At 42.2% G+C, this 17,418-nt stretch overlaps 1 protein-coding gene across 1 annotated transcript in view; it reads left to right on the plus strand.

The window, feature by feature from the left end:
- Positions 1–17,418, plus strand: part of LOC117153611 (discoidin domain-containing receptor 2) — a 159,019-nt gene that overhangs the window by 87,111 nt on the left and 54,490 nt on the right. The window contains exon 4 of the mRNA XM_033327805.2: positions 4,681–4,912. Within this exon, the coding sequence (XP_033183696.1) occupies positions 4,681–4,912 (232 nt within the window). The remainder of the gene's footprint in view (positions 1–4,680; positions 4,913–17,418) is intronic.

The following is a 17,418-nucleotide window of genomic DNA, read 5'->3' on the forward strand; positions in this document are numbered from 1 at the left end:
GCGAAGAAAGAATTTGCCGCGTGCAAGCGTAAGTGGTGTAGAATTCATTGAAACGTGAAGTTCAGAGTTCGGAGAAAGTATGAGTGTATCTAAGAAAGTAAGAGTTCTCGACCGGCTGTTTTATAATACAGAGCAAGAATTATCGCGCAATCGAATTATTATTTATTAGACAAATTATTATTTACTAAACGCAGCTACTACTATTTTACATGAAAATTTACGAGTCAAAAGTCTACCACCATCCAACATTCCTACGGGTAATACGTTTAAATGGATTTACGGGGTACGTCCGCTATAACATACACACGCATAAACTACCAATAAACTATCGATAAATCTCATGGCCGAGAAATATCTAAAACCTAAAGCAGAACGTCCGAAGCGCTTTAAGATTCTTTAAGACAGACAGCAGCTAACCGCATCGTAAACTCTGTGTAATTAAATATTCTTCGCATCTATATTTGCATATACGTTCCAGAGGCACTGTAAATTACGTTAAGTTACGTTATCGTAACAGATGCAAACCCGGCAATATCTTAGTTACACCACGTCAGCAAACACGCGACATCTATGTATACAACGATCCATGCCAATTAGTCGTTAATGCCAAACGGTATCAATTAACGTTTTGTTGTAGCCGGCCGTACGACGATGCAATTTTACGAGACGACTTTGGCTCGCGTCTGTGGTCCAGCTAATGCCCCGACCAACACCATAAAACCGACCTACGCGTCCATTTGTCTATTATTCCATCACGGAATTGCAGGTTGCGTTTGGGTTCTCGCCGGCCGTGGTATCGTTGCGCCTCCTTGTTCGTTGTTCCAACAACAGGAAACCGGACCGTTCGAGCTGGTTGTTAAGGATAAAGAGGCGGTTGCATCGTGAGAGCTGTAAATCTCGCAAAACCAGGCCCCAGACGTTGTTATAACGACGCGTTGCCCTCGAGAACGCCGCCGCGTTATCATTCTCGGTTTGATGGCCGGTAAGCACGATTATTAGCACCACCACGTCGAGACACGATACCACGCCGAGGCGATAGGAGAATATCCTGGAAAAATCCCCTGGTACGCATTAATTTTGCCGGCCTGTTGCAAATTACCTGAAACACCAGCGAGTAAATACTATGTAACGCGCAAAGCTGAACGAGCGGTCAGGTGAGACGAGTTTAGATAAACTGGACTCAACTTCAATCCTCTTGAGATAGAGGCAGCGTGAAGTGATAGAAGCATCATCGTTATTTCTGCAGGCGTGAGTAGTTAGTCAAGGTGTCGACCATCTCACGAGGTGTCGAGTTCTTGGGACTGCACATGGAACGATGATCTCCGATCTCCGTTGATTTTTTTAAACGCTTTGTTGGATCGTTTGATTACGTTTTATCGGTGACACACCTAGAATTTCTCTTGGGAATTTGAAGCCGATGAATAATTTATTTTTACGCAACGGGTGTGGCTAGAGACACTCTTTCTCTTTGAAGAAAAGATGGCGAGTGGTTTAATTTTATAGTAAATAACAGAGCCGTAATGTTAATATCTGCCGTGATTGGCGTTGTAGTTAAAAATCGTGGAATGGATAGACTAGAAATAGAGAAAGAAGATGGAGGTAGAATACGAAAAATCTAGACAACAAAGTCGTTAAACGGATACATTTACGTGTCACGCTACCTAGAAAATTGAAAAATATATATAAACACTGGACGATGCTGCTACATACCTTAACTTTCTGGGTTTATTCCTACTACGTATCTGATAACAAACCTTTGTAGAAAGCTAATTCTAGAGGAAAACCTGATCGATAGACTAGACCTGATTTTTCCTTTCCATCGAGCTCGAAGAACGAAGAAAAATAAAACGTTTCCCCCGCTGCAATTTGCATCGAAAGGCAAATACACCGTTAATTAAAATCAACAAAATTAAACGAGGGAAGACCCTGTCCAAATCCTAATTACATTCTCAAAATTCCGCAAAGATTGCAAAGCTCGCGTTGGCTCCCTCTTTTCCTCTTACGAAAGAAACCGAATTATCCTCATCGCGACCAAAAGAGAATCGTCGTCTCGTCGTTGTCGCCGCCGCCGCCGCCGTCGTCGTCGTCAGGTCGATTTCCCTAGCGACAATTAAGGATAGAGCAAATATCGTCAGGTACACGTTGTTAAGACACGCCTCCAAATATTCCAGTAATGAAGAATAATGCACGATGCTAAAACAAACTCTCCCGAGAGGGAGAGTGCCGCTTAAACCTCGAAGACGTCGGATGTCCCCCATCCACGGTGTAGGCTTCTCGTCTCTTTCCGCGCCATTCACCTCGCACCATCCAAAAGGATATACCAACACGGCTGTATACAGGTATAGCGTGACGTTACGACCGGCAGAAGCTTCCCTCTTAGCCAAGCATTTAAACGGTCCACGCAATTAGGGAAGGCGCTTCGCGCCTCATCTTTTATTCATGCCGACTACGGCCAGCCTCTCCGCGCCTTGCTTTCGACCCCCGGAAAGATTAAAACCGAACCGCGCCGATCCCTCAGCTCTACAGCTTGCACGTATTAAATGGCCAGCTTGCACCTTCGATCGAGATCACCTGTGTGTATACGCGTCAGGATGGATCGAGCTGTCCAGAGATATCGCTGTGTCTCTCCTCGACAACCTCGAGCCTTCGGCTTCTTTCTTTTTAAGGATCGTCATCTGGACACATAATGCGAGCTTCTACGGTTTCACGTTCATCTTTCAATTTGGCGAGCTACAATTTTTATTATCCTGACGCTGGCTTGTGAATAATTTATATTTGATCGCGGTGCTGGATGCGAGCGAGAACTGCGTGTTAAAAGTTTTGAGGAAAATGGCTTTAGCCATGAATAACGAAACAGTTGAATGGGTTTCGTAATTGGCGAGTGTTCAGAAATGTATATTTCAAAATATTTCGTGTTTCTTCTTTTCAGGTTTATGGTTTTTGGTAAGAAATATGCGTAGTAAGTTAAATGATTGATCGAAATTATAATTTTCTTTGTTTCTCGCTTGTTCCGTGCAAGAGGTTAAAAAGAATGCACGATATCGTGAAATGACTACAAAATTTGTGAAAGCGAAGATCTTAAGATAGTTCAAGTCAGCCAACATAGTCCGATTCGAGTCTAATTTCATACACTAATTCTCGTTAAAAACTGGAAATGAAATTTGCAGGAAATGCGGAAGAAAGAAGGAGAAACGCGTGCAAAACGTTCTATGTTTTATGCAAATGGGATTCGAGTATTCCGCGCAAGATTCTTTCGTCCAACAACGCAATTTCGTTGTTTACTTTTCACCGTTCTTTTTTCTTTACTATTAATTATTCGTAATAAGCGTAAAGGGGGAAAACGAGAGAAATACGTTAATCCTAGAGGGTGGAAGTTGGGGCACCCGGTCCCACAGGCGGTGAAGTTTCGCGAGGGTACGAAGATTTTACAGCGTTATGATTATTCTACTCGTTTTTAATTTCAAATGAGCCTCGCAGCGCTCGTGTCGCTGTTTCCTTTTTAATGACGATTGAAATTGTTTGGTCTGGGATAGCAGGGGTGGGAAACCAACCTGAGAATCTCAAAGTTTCTCGAAACGTTGTAATTTTCGTGAGAAAGGAAGATCCCTTCTATGCCGGAGAAAACTATTTGCTACATTGCTTTATGGAGGAAACATGGTACGTCTTTGTCGTGGTTAAAGCGCGCTAAGGGTTCACGTGACAAAGATGATTTTGAAAGTTTCCAAGTATCACTTATACTTCTCCCGGGCTATCTGCTCGTGCTGGATCCCATTAAGTAGTTAAACTCGTGTTTTTCCTTTCTTTTTTCTTATTTTTTTTTTCTCCTACTTCTTCTTTCTCCTCGTTACTTCGAGAGTGTATTTAATGTGCAAGATCGAGCAAGAGTAAGCCCGAGTCTAAGAAGTTGCCGCTGTAGGGTGCTCAAATTTATTATTGGAATAATGAAAGTATTAAAAGTTGCCGATGAACGAGCCATCGTATTACGATATCGGAATTTAGTTTGAAAATCCCGGCAAACCGGCTGGATTGAGAAGGAGATGGTGGGTCGCCGGGTATCTTCACGTTTAATTAATTCGTTACGTTCGCCTTAGTATTGAAAGACGAGGTGAAAAATAGCCGATCCTCGCGAACGTTCCAGGGCAGAAACGTCGAAGTTCACGGAATCTCCCAAGAATGTTGTGTCTGATTACCCCGATGCTTGAAAACTTGTTCGAGCGTGCCTGGAGTTACAACCCTCTCGATTGCGTTCCCTTTAACCTTTTCTCTCTTTACACACTTTCGCGTTGATTTACGAATATCAGGCTTCTGTCGATTCTCTCACAACAACAAGCTCGCTAGTTCGTGCAACGAGAAATGACAAATAAAAAATAGTCGATAAATTGTTGCAATTATTAACTTTAGAACTATCAATGATTGAAGTACGATACTCGTATCAAGAGAAATTTAAACGAAAGGTGTACAAGAAATACATTCCGAGCGCAAAACGAGCCTTGTTTCGTAGTTAAAAATAAATCATAGAAATTCTTGAAGATTTCTATATAAAAGAAAACTCATAAAGTTTATATCGGAGAAATTACAAATTAATTGTTACCACTCTGATAGTAGATTCTAGTGTTAGGGAAGCAAAACTGCTCGAGTTCGAAAAGATAATAACCTTCGACGTTTAACCATCTGTTTCAGATTAAAAGTGGAGAATCTGGGTGGCGCTTGGTGTCCGAAAAATCAGATCACCCAAGAAGCCCGAGAATGGTTAGAGATCGACCTTCATACGGTTCACTTGATCACGGCTACCGCTACGCAAGGTCGCTTCGGCAACGGTCTCGGTGTTGAGTATGCAGAGGCGTATCTGCTCGAGTACTGGCGACCGCGTCTGGGCAAGTGGGTTCGATACAGAGATATCAAAGGAAAAGAGGTGAGTGCCCTTATCTCTTCCGGAGCTCCATTAACTAATTTACTGACACGAAGTCATCTAGTTTCGATATACCTCTCAGACTTTCTCGGACTTATCACAAATCTAGTCGATCATGCTATTTAAGTTTCAAGACTAACTGAATATACGTAAGATGAGTTGTAATTCGCTGTACAAACGCGTTGCAGAAGATTCCGCGATTAAACATAAATCGCAGTGATAAAATAACTTTTTGTCGTACGATGCTTCGCTTCGTACAAAAATATTATAATTGAACGTTAATCGAGTACTTATGTATTATGCGTAATTGCTTTCGTTGCACGATATTAATTCATACGTTCGATTATTTCTTCCATTCGATTCAATGTTATGGTAATAGGCATTGTATCATTCGTAGAAACGGTTAGGTACTGACATAAAGTAATTTTATCGTTTCGATTTGTTTCAATCCACGCAATTTACCGATTACATATATACGATACTACCTTTATAGGTTTTTCTGCGACATAATATAAACGAATTACGTCGGAAGATCGGAAGGCGTAATGAAATAATCAACGCAGAGACCGAAAGATCTCTAAAAGAGTACACGATATTTTACCACGAAGGTATCAAGCGTACGATGAGATACGGAAAAGGATGAAGCGATTAAAATGCTTTGTTGTCTTTATATTCGAAACGAGTAACTTTCCAAACGAAACCAAAAATTGTTCGTAACGTTGAAAATATTAATTTAACATCCCTGTCTCTGTTAATACGTTTTAACGAGATTCTATCTTACGTTTCAATTTCGGGATATGTTTTGCCTTCTGTTAACGAGCGTCACGATCAATGGCACCGATCGTTGTAGCGTTTCAAAGAAGCCAAAGGGTCGCCAGCGAAAGTGCACGCGCAGCCGCGAGATTGATAAAAACAGCTTACGATATCGTGATTTATGAACGATTCGCGCATCTGCTCGCCGTCGATCGGCAGCAGCTGCGCTCGTAATAGTCGAAACCGAATTGGCAGGCTGGTCATTGGCCTGAAATAATAATTCCGTGACGATTAAAGCGGCGTGATTGTTATTCCTGGTTGTGCTCTTGAAGCGCAGAAGCGCGCGCCGGGCGAGTAGAACGCGCAAGCTCCGAGCGCTCCGGCCTATGATCAAGAATCGAAGACCAACGGGAAGGATTATCCCGCTCGAAACGTAAGCAGCTTATCGCGAATCCGTAAGCTAATTTCGTACCGACGATGTGCCACTTTGTCGAGGCCCGTACCGAAGCCGGAACCCTGCGGTCTTTGTGTTCCTGAGTTTCGCCAGCGGCTTCTGAATTATACAGAACTTTTCGAGAGGCTGCGGATCTTGGATTTTTCCCTGGCAAAATGTTAGATTAATGCTCGAGTTCCGTTGAATCTTTAACATTTGCCGCTAAAACTACTGGTCGAAATGATTAATTCGTAACGTCTCGTAGAAATTTGATGGATTTACAACGATTTTCAGGCATTTGTATGGTTCCTTTATTTTTTATAAAATATTCAAACGAATAAAAGCTTGCCTCTCTTTTTTCGTTATACGTTTTTTATCTCCTTGATACAAGTTTTACACTTTAATTTTCTGTAGCATTATACAGCTTTAACGTTTTCAATAATATTGAAAAATACGCATTACACACGACCCGTATGCTTTCAATTTCGTTAATCACAAGTTTCAATAATCGTTTCTTTCAATTTTTCTACCGTCGTGACGAAACACCCGATGGACTATTTCTGAAAAAATATCGATATAATCTCCAAACGCTCGATTCATCTTGTATTGTACATTTTTCTATACAAATAGTATCTGAAATATTTTATAGCATTACGAGAAACAAAGGAGGTATTTAGGTACTCGAGGTACTTGATTAGGTACCGTTGTCAAAACATCGCCTACATATCAAAACGTAAATCGAAAGGGTTCAAACAAAAAGATTGCGTACAAATAGCATGAGAATCCTCGAACGTTTTAACATCCTGCCAATGAACCGATCGCGCCTCGAATAAACCTGTCAATGTCCCAATAAATTTCAAACTAGATTAAGCGTGCAACTAAGGAACTTATCGAAGAATTAAGAGCACTTGAAACGGCGGGAATAGCACGACAGAGAATATACCGGGGCTGTTTCAACAAGTACCGGTTTAAAGTAGAAGCAACGTGCAGACTAGCAATAAGAGACTCGTAAGGAGTTCGCCAAGGGCGACACGATACGTTTTTACCAAACTTATCGTCCTTTGGTTCGTCCAGTGTTTATGGACTTCGTCGGTATGGCTATTACGACACTTTAAACACGGTGTGTCCCTCCAGGGCGCGATTTCCAACTGACGTGACGGTCATTAATGCACGAATGGGGTTCTCGCTTCGTTTTACGACGCTACCAACGATACGCTGCCAACGAAAGGCGGAATGAAAAAGCTCGGCAGGTCAAATTGCCTGGTCTCTCGATCGTCTTGGTATCTCTGCTGTCCGGTCTTTGGGATCTTATTAATATTGATGGACCGAGGCGAGCCAAGAATCGAACGTGCCAAGGGACCGGCGGTCTCGTCTGCGAGCCACGATGGTTTCACGTCGCGTGTTCCACTTCGTGATTTCGTGTAAAGACTAATTTCGACGCCGATAACGATCGCCAGACTACTCTCGGGGCACGCTTGAACCATCGTTCCTACACTACCGAACCGATAGAAATTAGCGTTGAACGTTGCACGTACACCGAGTATTCCGCTTCGTGATTTATAGCCTATCCTGAAACGTTCGCTTTTCTAACGGTTATAGTTTCCAACAAAACTACGGCACGTTAATCCGATCGGATATTTTCAAGAAGGTGAAAAAGGTTCAAAGACACGGCGGACTGTGTAGGCGAAACTGCGATTTACCAAAGCTATCAACAGCATCGAGGCTCAAAGAAATTCTCGAATCAGGATATCGAATTACTCGCCGGCAGATATCGTCATTAAATGCAAATCCCTGGCTACTAGGCGTCACAGGATTAATCATCCCGTCGTCGTCGCCGTCGTCGTCGTAGTCGTAGTCGTCGCTGTCGTCGAACTTTCACGTTCCGAGGGAGAAAAATTCTGCCCTCGTAGCCAGCATGCAAAATAGAACTGTAAATTTTCCCGAAGGCCGACCAATCGCGAACCTCCTGTCTTTCTCTCTCTTTTCGGTAAATCGGTTATCCGATCGGCCATCTCTATACATCCGCTGTCCAGTTACTGCCTTATTAATATTGATGGACCACTTGCGCCGGCGCTAATGTAGCAACACCAACAGACTGCACAAGTTGGCTCTCGGCTTCTCAGGGCGACGCCTTCCCCGTCACGTGTTCAACCTTATGATTTCATGCAAACACCAACTTCCATCTTCAGACTCATGATTATTCACTGATTCGCGACCAGGCTGTCCCAATTATCGGTCTCCAGCGGGATCTTCGTCGGTGTAACGAAGTCCATCCTCGTGCTTGTAAATTGGACGATTACAACCGGTTGAACATCTGAAAATCGAATAACATCTTGATGATTGAACGGTTTCCTTTTGCGACGAAGATCGTGCGCGTTTGAAGCAAATAAACGACGATTTATTAAGTTGACGCATAGGTTCGCGTATTTTTTCTAAATACAAAGTACTCCGCCATTATTCATCGCTTTTTCCAACGCTGACAACTTTCAGATCTTCTTCTCTGGCACGCTCGTCGAGCCACACTTGTAGTTTCGCGTCGTTGCAAAGGGAAACTCTACTTAACGCGTTTTGGATGAAGCGAAAGAAAGAGCAAAAGTAAAACGGACGCTGGATGACTTGGCCGGGTGAAGCGATACACAAGGGTGTTATAACCACGCTGCGGATATTTGATATTTCTGCGAATATTATTTTAAATACAGCCATACTTTCTACATACGGTAAAAAAAAAGTGAAACGTGGACAAAAATTCATTTTATCTACTGAATATATTATTATACAGGGTGGTTGGTAACTGGTGGTACAAGCGGAAAGGGGGTGATTCTACGCGAGAAAAGAAGTCGAAAATATAGAATAAAAATTTTTCCTTTGGGACTTTGTTTTCGAGAAAATCGACTTTGAATTTTCGCTCGGTACGCGTGCGGTACGTTATAACGGATCTCACTGTAGATCGTTGTCTCGATGGAAAAATTAAAAAAAAATTTTCGACTTCTTTTTTCGCCTAGAATCACCCCCTTTCCGTTTGTACCGCCAGTTACCAACCACCCTGTATATACCTAGAGCACTGCACTTTGAATATATTATATATTTTGCGTAGTACGCGCATTTGCATAAAAATCCACAATCCAGTTACCACATATGCATTTTATAGAAAATGAGAGGTTAGTATTTGCGCGGAATAAGAGAAACCTTGACCAGAAACGTAATCTTTTGAGACGTATCCTCCTAACCGTGAAAGCGGACCAGCAGATTCCTTAATTACTTGCGGACTCACGACGAACCTTCCTCGTCGACGAAAGCCGAATTTCTTCATTTTTTAGCCACGGTTTCCACGACATCAACGTGTACGCTTAACTCGTCGGAATTTCTCGGATATTTCCACGAAATTATCCATAGAAGGGAGAGAAAAGAGTGCTCTCGAATACCGTGCGCCTCGCTATGGCGCGGAAGCCTCAAGTTTTCAAGGCAGCCGGGTGCCATCCGTGTTTCGTACCGCGCGTATAGGTTACCAGTAGAGCGGGGAAAGCAGGCAAGAATGTCCTCGTAGCTGTTTGCGTACGCGGCCGTGCAAGTTGTACCGCGTAATAATAATTGTCACCGAGCCAAAGACGGTAGCGGTGTTGCTTCAAAAGACCGCCAGAGGTAATTAAGGCTGCAGGCGCCAACAAGCTTCTCCCTTCTGCCAGTACCGCGAATGCGAGTGCACGTTCTCGTTCTGGGGCAAGAAGGAGGCCTGCTTTTCTCTGGTCCTCGTATTTGATAACGAACGGCTGCGCTGCATCCTAGTCAGCGGAATAATTAAATGGCGTTTTCAAATGGCCGAGACTTTTGTCGATTCTATAACAATTCTTGCGATACTTTTTGTAAATGGAAGGAAATGATTAGTTTTTAATTAGAAGGGATGGCGGACAGTTGGAAATTTCTTTTGGCGAGTTTCAATGTATCTATCGCGTTTGATAATTGAAATAATAGCGAGTTTGTAGCGGTCTCTAACGAGATTTTATCCACTTTTACTTGTTCGGTTACTCGTAATTAATGGAATTGACGAGAAGTTAGTATCTTTGTGTAAAACGAATAAGTATAAGTTTCGTTCCACTTATTGCGTTTAATGATCCAAGTAACAGCGAGTCCGCTTTTAATAATTTAAATTCCACTGTTGGCGACAAGAAGTCGCTGTAATTTTCCAGAATTATCTTTCGATTCGTTTAAAGTTTATATTCAACCCCAGTTCGGCCAGTAGTTTTGGTCTCTTCTTGGCAAAGGTTTCATTCGGATGCCGCGAACGAAACGATGATTTCGCGATAAAAGGAAACATTCTTCCCCATTCAGCCACTCGTGCCACGAGCAACGATCCGAAACTGATAAACGCGACGTGTCGAGATTTATTTCAACGACACGAAGCGTTCTCGCGGCTGATTGTCGGATTATCGACGCGCTACTCCGCGTGTTCCCGTTTTAATCGACGTGTCACGCCCCTCGCGAACGTCGTTCTCTTTTCTCGTACGAAAAGACCAACAAGAACGAACAAGAAAAAATGGCAGAGAACATATGGAAAAATAGAAAAATAGGCGTTCCACCGATACTCGAAGCCCCTAGAATCGTTCTACTTTTTGCCTTTCCTCCATTGCGATAGTTTTTAATAAGCACTGACGTACTTCCCGTTCCACTTTCTGTCTTCCTTTTTCTACGACCGCCATTCTGCCTCGTTATTTTATTTAGTGCAACGTAAGCTGTTAAACCGGGATTACATCTTTTGATAACCGGCCGTCCCGCGTCTGCAAAAAAATTCCATGCCGCCACACGAATATGCAAAACCCTGCTAGACGATATAAAAAGTACCGTTCAGTGTTTTATAGAGTGGTTCGTGGAATAAAGGGCCTTCCAACTGACTCGTACAAAATTCTTACCACACATTTAGAAAGTATGTTCGTGTTGAAAAATGATTTATTCGAGAGTTATAGCAGGACGCTAGAAGCGAGTAAAATGAAAAACACTTCAATTTCTAAAAACTCGTTTTCTTATTCAAATATTAATTTCGAGCGAGGCTTGTAGCTCAACGCGCGCCTCGTCACACTTTGCAAGAAATGTAACTGGTTTTCTTAATGTTCGTTTACCTTAACGTTAAATCGGTCACGATCAGCGATATAATTTTGCTCGACCTCCTAAGTCACCGGGTTTCACATCGCGCGATTTTTATTTACGAAGCCATGTAAAGCTCTTGACAATACGAAAATAGAATGGAAGATAGGCTTCGAAGGTATTAAAAATGTAATTTCTAAAAATTCCTGAAAAGCCAATATAAAGTCCCTCGAACGCTATTTCGGTGTGTGAAGGACTACATTATCGTAAATGAAAGAACTTTCGAAGAAGAAGACGATTTGTTTGATTTCAATTTTCCTTTCGCGAATCCGTAAACATTTGCAATCGAACGATCGCGCTCGTCTTCGATATCGGAAAGATTAAATTCCTATAACGCCTGGCCAAACCATTCTGATACATAATCCCCTGAAAACCATTTTCTTTTCAACCTTCATCAAAATTAACCTTTCGAAACACTCTGTATCTTTTTATCGAGAGCTCCCAGCGGGACGATACGGTTGCGTAACGTCGGCCCACAGAGGGATGTCACGGCATTAATTACCCGTATTTTAATGGGACGAAAATAGAGAAAGGATCGGGGCAGGCAAGATCGGCCGGTTTTCGCAAAAACTTCAATTAATCAGAGTGACCCGGTTTCGCTCTCAAAGGAGGCGGCCGTGTATCCCCGTGTACGGCAGCTTTAAAACGACCCTTAATCATGCTTCTCGGTAGAGTCCAGTGACCCTCGACACTGGAGGGACGCTGTCGTTCGCCTGCCCCTTCTCCCATCGTCCACCACCCACAATCCATCGTTAACATTTTCTCTTTCACGAACGTCCTCTAGCTCGCGATTTTACTATGACAAACTCGCCGCGTAGAATCTCGAAACGTCACTTAATCACGGAGTTCCACGCACGTTGCACCGATACAAAGGTTGCACGCGCGCGAGGGAGAAGCGTCGCGTGCGCAGCCATCTATCTATCTTTGCTCGACAATTTATAGGAAAAGTTGCGCTCTGTTCGACCACGTTTAATTTCCATCAGTTAGAAGGGAAAAGTACCGAAGAAGAAAAACGCGATGGTAGCCAGTAACATGGTGAACAACACGGACAACCACGTCCAACGACAGCCGGTGATGGTTAAAACTGACGCGTCACGCGAGTCATTTCCTCGACTCGTTTCACCGTCGAACGTCGCTTCGTAAAATCAACGAGTTCGTCGACTTGTCGCGCGAAACGCTCGTCGTTAAGCGAGATAGCGTGCGCCGTTCGCGTATACGGAGTGTCTGGAGATAGACGATATAGTTGATAATTATAAATATCATATTATTAATCAAAAATATTCAGAATTTCGTGAGTACACGTGCACTTAATGTTGGACAATGGACGACGAAATATATCCAGTGTAACTTCTGACGATATACCGATGACATCTATACGGAATTTAATGTTCTAAAGAACAAAGCCTACGAAATAAACGAATTCTATCTTACATTTCATATTCTTGTCTATAAAGTAACTTTGCTTATCGTACTACCACCCCTATTCGCCTTAAAGAGAGCCAAGTACACGTATAGCCGCAAACTTGCAACCCTGATTTTCTTCAAAACGGAGCCTCAAACGGGAAACCTTTCTTCCTTCTATCCCTATAATTTTTTCACGAAGAATAACCAGCTGCTCAGGTGTATCACCAGGCTGAAAGCACCCTATACGCCGATCGTTCAATTCGTCATTATCGTGTCACGCGAACAACCAGCTCGAACTGTCAGCTTTTCTTCGTGTGTACCTCGACCCGTGACGCGGGAATTCCGTGTGGAAATCCGATAATTACGGAAAGGGATAAGTATAGAGGGGCGAAGGAGGGTGCGTGAGGAGACGAATGCCTGCGTGTCGACACGCAAGCAACGTTGCGTTGGTTCCCAGTCCTGGAACCTGGCTAAGCCACGATTCCACGTAAATCACGCGCTCGTACGCACGCAAACGCACGCAAACGTACGCACACACACGCATACACGCGCACACGTACATACGTAAATGGTAAATGGCGCGCGATGGGGTGGTGGAAAAAATAAGGGTGACAGGTCGACGCGATATTGCGGCCGGTGTGTAATGTTAGTTATAATGTCGCACGCACAGGAAGCCGGGAACATTAGCGAAATGTTGTCCGCGTGATAATTCGGCCGCGTCACGGAATACGCTCGGTCGAAGCTTTATCACGGCCGATTGTTATTCTAACCGGTACCATAACTGTTTCTAATGGGCCGGATGAAGCGAGGCGCGCTTCGACGGAAACCAGATCTTCGCCCGTTGCCGGAGATACCACCAGGATGGATATCGAACCACGGACAGACTCGAAAGTTTAACCACCACCGGTCTACGCGGCGGGGATGCGAAACGCGAAATTTCCTGCGATGAGCGAACCGTGCAGCCGTGCTCGAGTATGTATAGGTACATGTATTTTCAGAGTCTACCAAAAAGCTTGCCAACGTTTCCGAAAATTAGACATCTGTGCGATTTTACACGCTGAAATTTTACAATTGTCGAATACTCGAGGGAAAATATCTCAATGGCCTGCGGTTTGCGGCAAGAGTAATACGATTAAGAAAAGCAAATTTTTCGGAAAGTTTGGAACAAAGATTTTGAAATATCTGAATTACTCGAGCAATTCGCGGTGGAGAAGTTTGCTTTCTTTTATAATTCCCCCGATAGTTTTCTAAAGCCAGTTTCTCATTCGTGTTATTCGATAGCGTTCGACAAATAGCATTAACTTGATTCGGTGAAATGACGACATTGTCATCCCACTTAATATCTCGCTTTAACAGATTTAATTGTAACAGATATGTGGAAGTTGAGGATTTTTGAAATATGTCACACTCCTAGCGAACAGGTGATATGATACATCGCATATTGGATTACGTATTCGAACCGTCAAATTGTACGAAATTCCTTGTGGAGCAGCGTTCGTCGATTTAACTCGTCGATTTACCGCGAATACGATGTTTGCATTCGTGTAAAAGGTAATCAGCTGGATCTGCAGATATATAGTTACGAGTAGCGGTGGGAGGCAAATAAGTAAAACGTTCTCGTAAAAATATCGTTCTATCGAGAACCGAAAATCCAATAACATCGCGAGTGTAGCGGTTCACGGAAACGCTCGTCCATGGTACGCGACGTACACGCTCCGATGCAATAAATTTCTTTTATACGCCGGCTCGATAGGCAAAAACGGTCATGGGCATAAGTTATAGGTACTTGAAAATCGCGTATCTTAAGTGGAGGACGTTGGAACGCCTGGCTCACCGAATTTTTCCTCCAAGCATCTCTTCGGGGATAAGCGATCTCTTTAGCGTTTTCCCGTACGTTGCTTCCCATCCATATAAACGGAATCAAAGTTGCTAACTTTCGATCGACAGCTCGTCCAAACCTATGAAGCTAAACGATTTTCAAAGAGCCGCGAGTGTCTCGACGACACAGGAGTTTCGAGTATCTCGATTCAGCGAAATCCATTTCTACTTTTGATTCGTCGTTGTTAATATTCTCACGAGCAAGTTATGATATTCTCGTCATTCTCAATCTTTTGCAATTCAAATGAAACAAAATGGACGTTAAAACCTCAGTTTTCGCCGTGTTACATTTTAAAGCGTTTGAACGCTTATAGATATTTTTTATGAATATATATTGCACGTGTTGTAGGAAACATATTGAAATCTCGTTAGTACTGTAACGAGACGCGATTATCAAGACTATATCGGTAAAATTTGGAACAAACCTGAAGTTACACGATATTCGTTGCAAGTTTGAATAATCAATTATTCGCTACATAAATAAATCACAATATTCAGCGAGACCATCTTTCATACTAATTATATGTTTGAGCTCATTATTCATTCCGTTCTTTTATTTTTGCTCGGCGAACGTAGTTTGCGATAAATGTCTGGTAACTTGTACATACGTTTTCGAACTGTTTTTAAATTTTACCGATATAATCAGAATTCGTACAACATACATTATATATTCATACAAATTTTTTATGATAAATTTTTGTGAAAAATGTTAAAATACCTTTCTGTAACAAAAGGAATATTATGTAAAATCTATTCCAGTATCTTTTTGCTAAATCCCTTTCTAGTAAGTATATACAATAATTTCTCTTGTATTTGTGCTCCGAATCTTGAATTTATTTTCTATCGTCACACGAACGAAAGATGATCTTTATTCGGTGGCTTCCAATTAACGTTCGGTTGCTCGATACGATGTTTACATTCAATTTCCTTGGCCATAAAAATGAGGGCTTGAATAACGATGTTACTACAAACATATCTTTATATAGTATACGATAGATATAGCTGGAAACAAAGAGGTAAAGGTGGATACCTTGATTCCGTAGCGAGACAATAACAAAACTCGTTCGAGGCTAAACAATCGCTCTTGAGAAATTTTCCGCGTCGTTTGCTTCTTCAAAAATACATCGCATCTTTGATAGTCGCGGAACGAGACCACGATGTAATTTTATAGTGTTTGAATGATGAATGAAAGGCATACAAAACAACGGCTATCTTCGCTGATATTGTCTCGTGTCCCCGAGTTATTAACAAGATCAACTCGCTTCATACGCCTTACAATTTCACTTGCTTAATACGTAATAAACTCGTGGTAAACGTTTATTTATCTTTTTTTTCGTATTCTGCGCTCCCATAGAGTGCTGCTATAATTAAAAAAAATTGTTTCAAAACATTTCGACGTTACAAACACGCTGAATTGTTCCAAATACTTTTTTAACTTCTGCAGTTCCGTTTCCTTAATTCACGATTTAAAAATCTCAGGAAGAAAAGATGATAAGTTTTTTCTCGTTGACCTTTTTATAATTAAGAGAAAGTGCATCGTAAAGAACAGTCTGTTAGGTCCAACGACGTGAATCTTTTAACAGTAGGAAGTAAATCCGCAAAGTTTCGTGGAAATGTCAATGGGATTACTAGCGTGTATTAATCTCTTTAGTATTGAAAATGTTCAAGAAAATAGACAAAATATATAATTAACCCAAAAGACCAAATAGAAACATAGTCTTCCTGTAACAAAAAATGATTATCTAATAACATATTGAATTTTGAAATTGCTCCCTTATAAGAACAAAAGGTTTCACTTATCACGTTCTTCCTCTATCATCTTCATATACAAAATATGAGGAAAAATAGAAAATAAACAGGAATGCTTAATCGACACTTAATTCACAAACAATCAACGAAAGAATATTAATGCCACGATGGAATTGTTCCAAACATTTTATCAGCACGCTTTCCATTATATCGATGATAATGGTCAGACGAAAGGGAACAGTGGCAGATAATACGTATCACACGAGCAAACACTCGTGAACCGGAGAACCCCGAACAATAACGCAGATCGATATCAGCTATAATTGCTCAGCGCTTAACACTTGACCCCTGTGCGCATGCACTGGCGTGCTACGCATGCACGCACGCACGCATTCGTGCATCGAGAGGGGAAAGTAAAAGTAGCAGGAAATCGCATTAGAAGGGCACGCGACGTCTCCCTCTCCGTCTCCACAGCTTTGCCTCTTTTCCCGTAAACGTATTCGGTTGTGTAAACGTAGTAGCGAACAGGTAGAGTTGCAAGGTCGTCTAGCGTTTCGAAGGTCTCGCGCTGCCAAGGTAATGAAAAGTAATATCTACCCTTTTCAGTCATCGCCCTGAAGGCTAATGCGCGGAAGAATGGCGTGCATCTGTTCAATGGCGTCGACCCTCGCGAAAGTATCGTACTTTGTTCGGTGTTTATCACACGAGACCTACGACGTATAGCAGACAGTCTGGATATATACGGGATAAATTGCCTCGTTGACATTTCAACTTCGATCGTGGAACGAACGAGGAAGTAGAATGGCAAGCAGTGGTAGAGTTTTCGGTATTAGACACGATTTATTTTTCAGCTATTAACGATGATTGTACAAAGATTAACTTAACTTGGATTTACGAATTCAATTGTCTGAACCCGCGCGAGCCAATGGTATTAGCGAAATTTCACAAGACACAAGTTACCAGTTAGCAGTAGTTAAATAAACTCTCTTACGTGACAGCAATTAATTTGACGATAAAAGAATTTAGATCTTGCGATTAAATTTTACAAATTGCGAGGTGGTAATTTCGGTGCGAAAAGAGTAGAATTCTATTTATCCGAGCGTAGCAAGCGATACATACGTATAACCAGGATTCGCATGATAGAAGTTCAAATAAA

This window comes from Bombus vancouverensis, chromosome 1, assembly GCF_051014615.1.
Source record: "Bombus vancouverensis nearcticus chromosome 1, iyBomVanc1_principal, whole genome shotgun sequence".
Classification (NCBI taxonomy): Eukaryota; Metazoa; Arthropoda; class Insecta; order Hymenoptera; family Apidae; genus Bombus; species Bombus vancouverensis.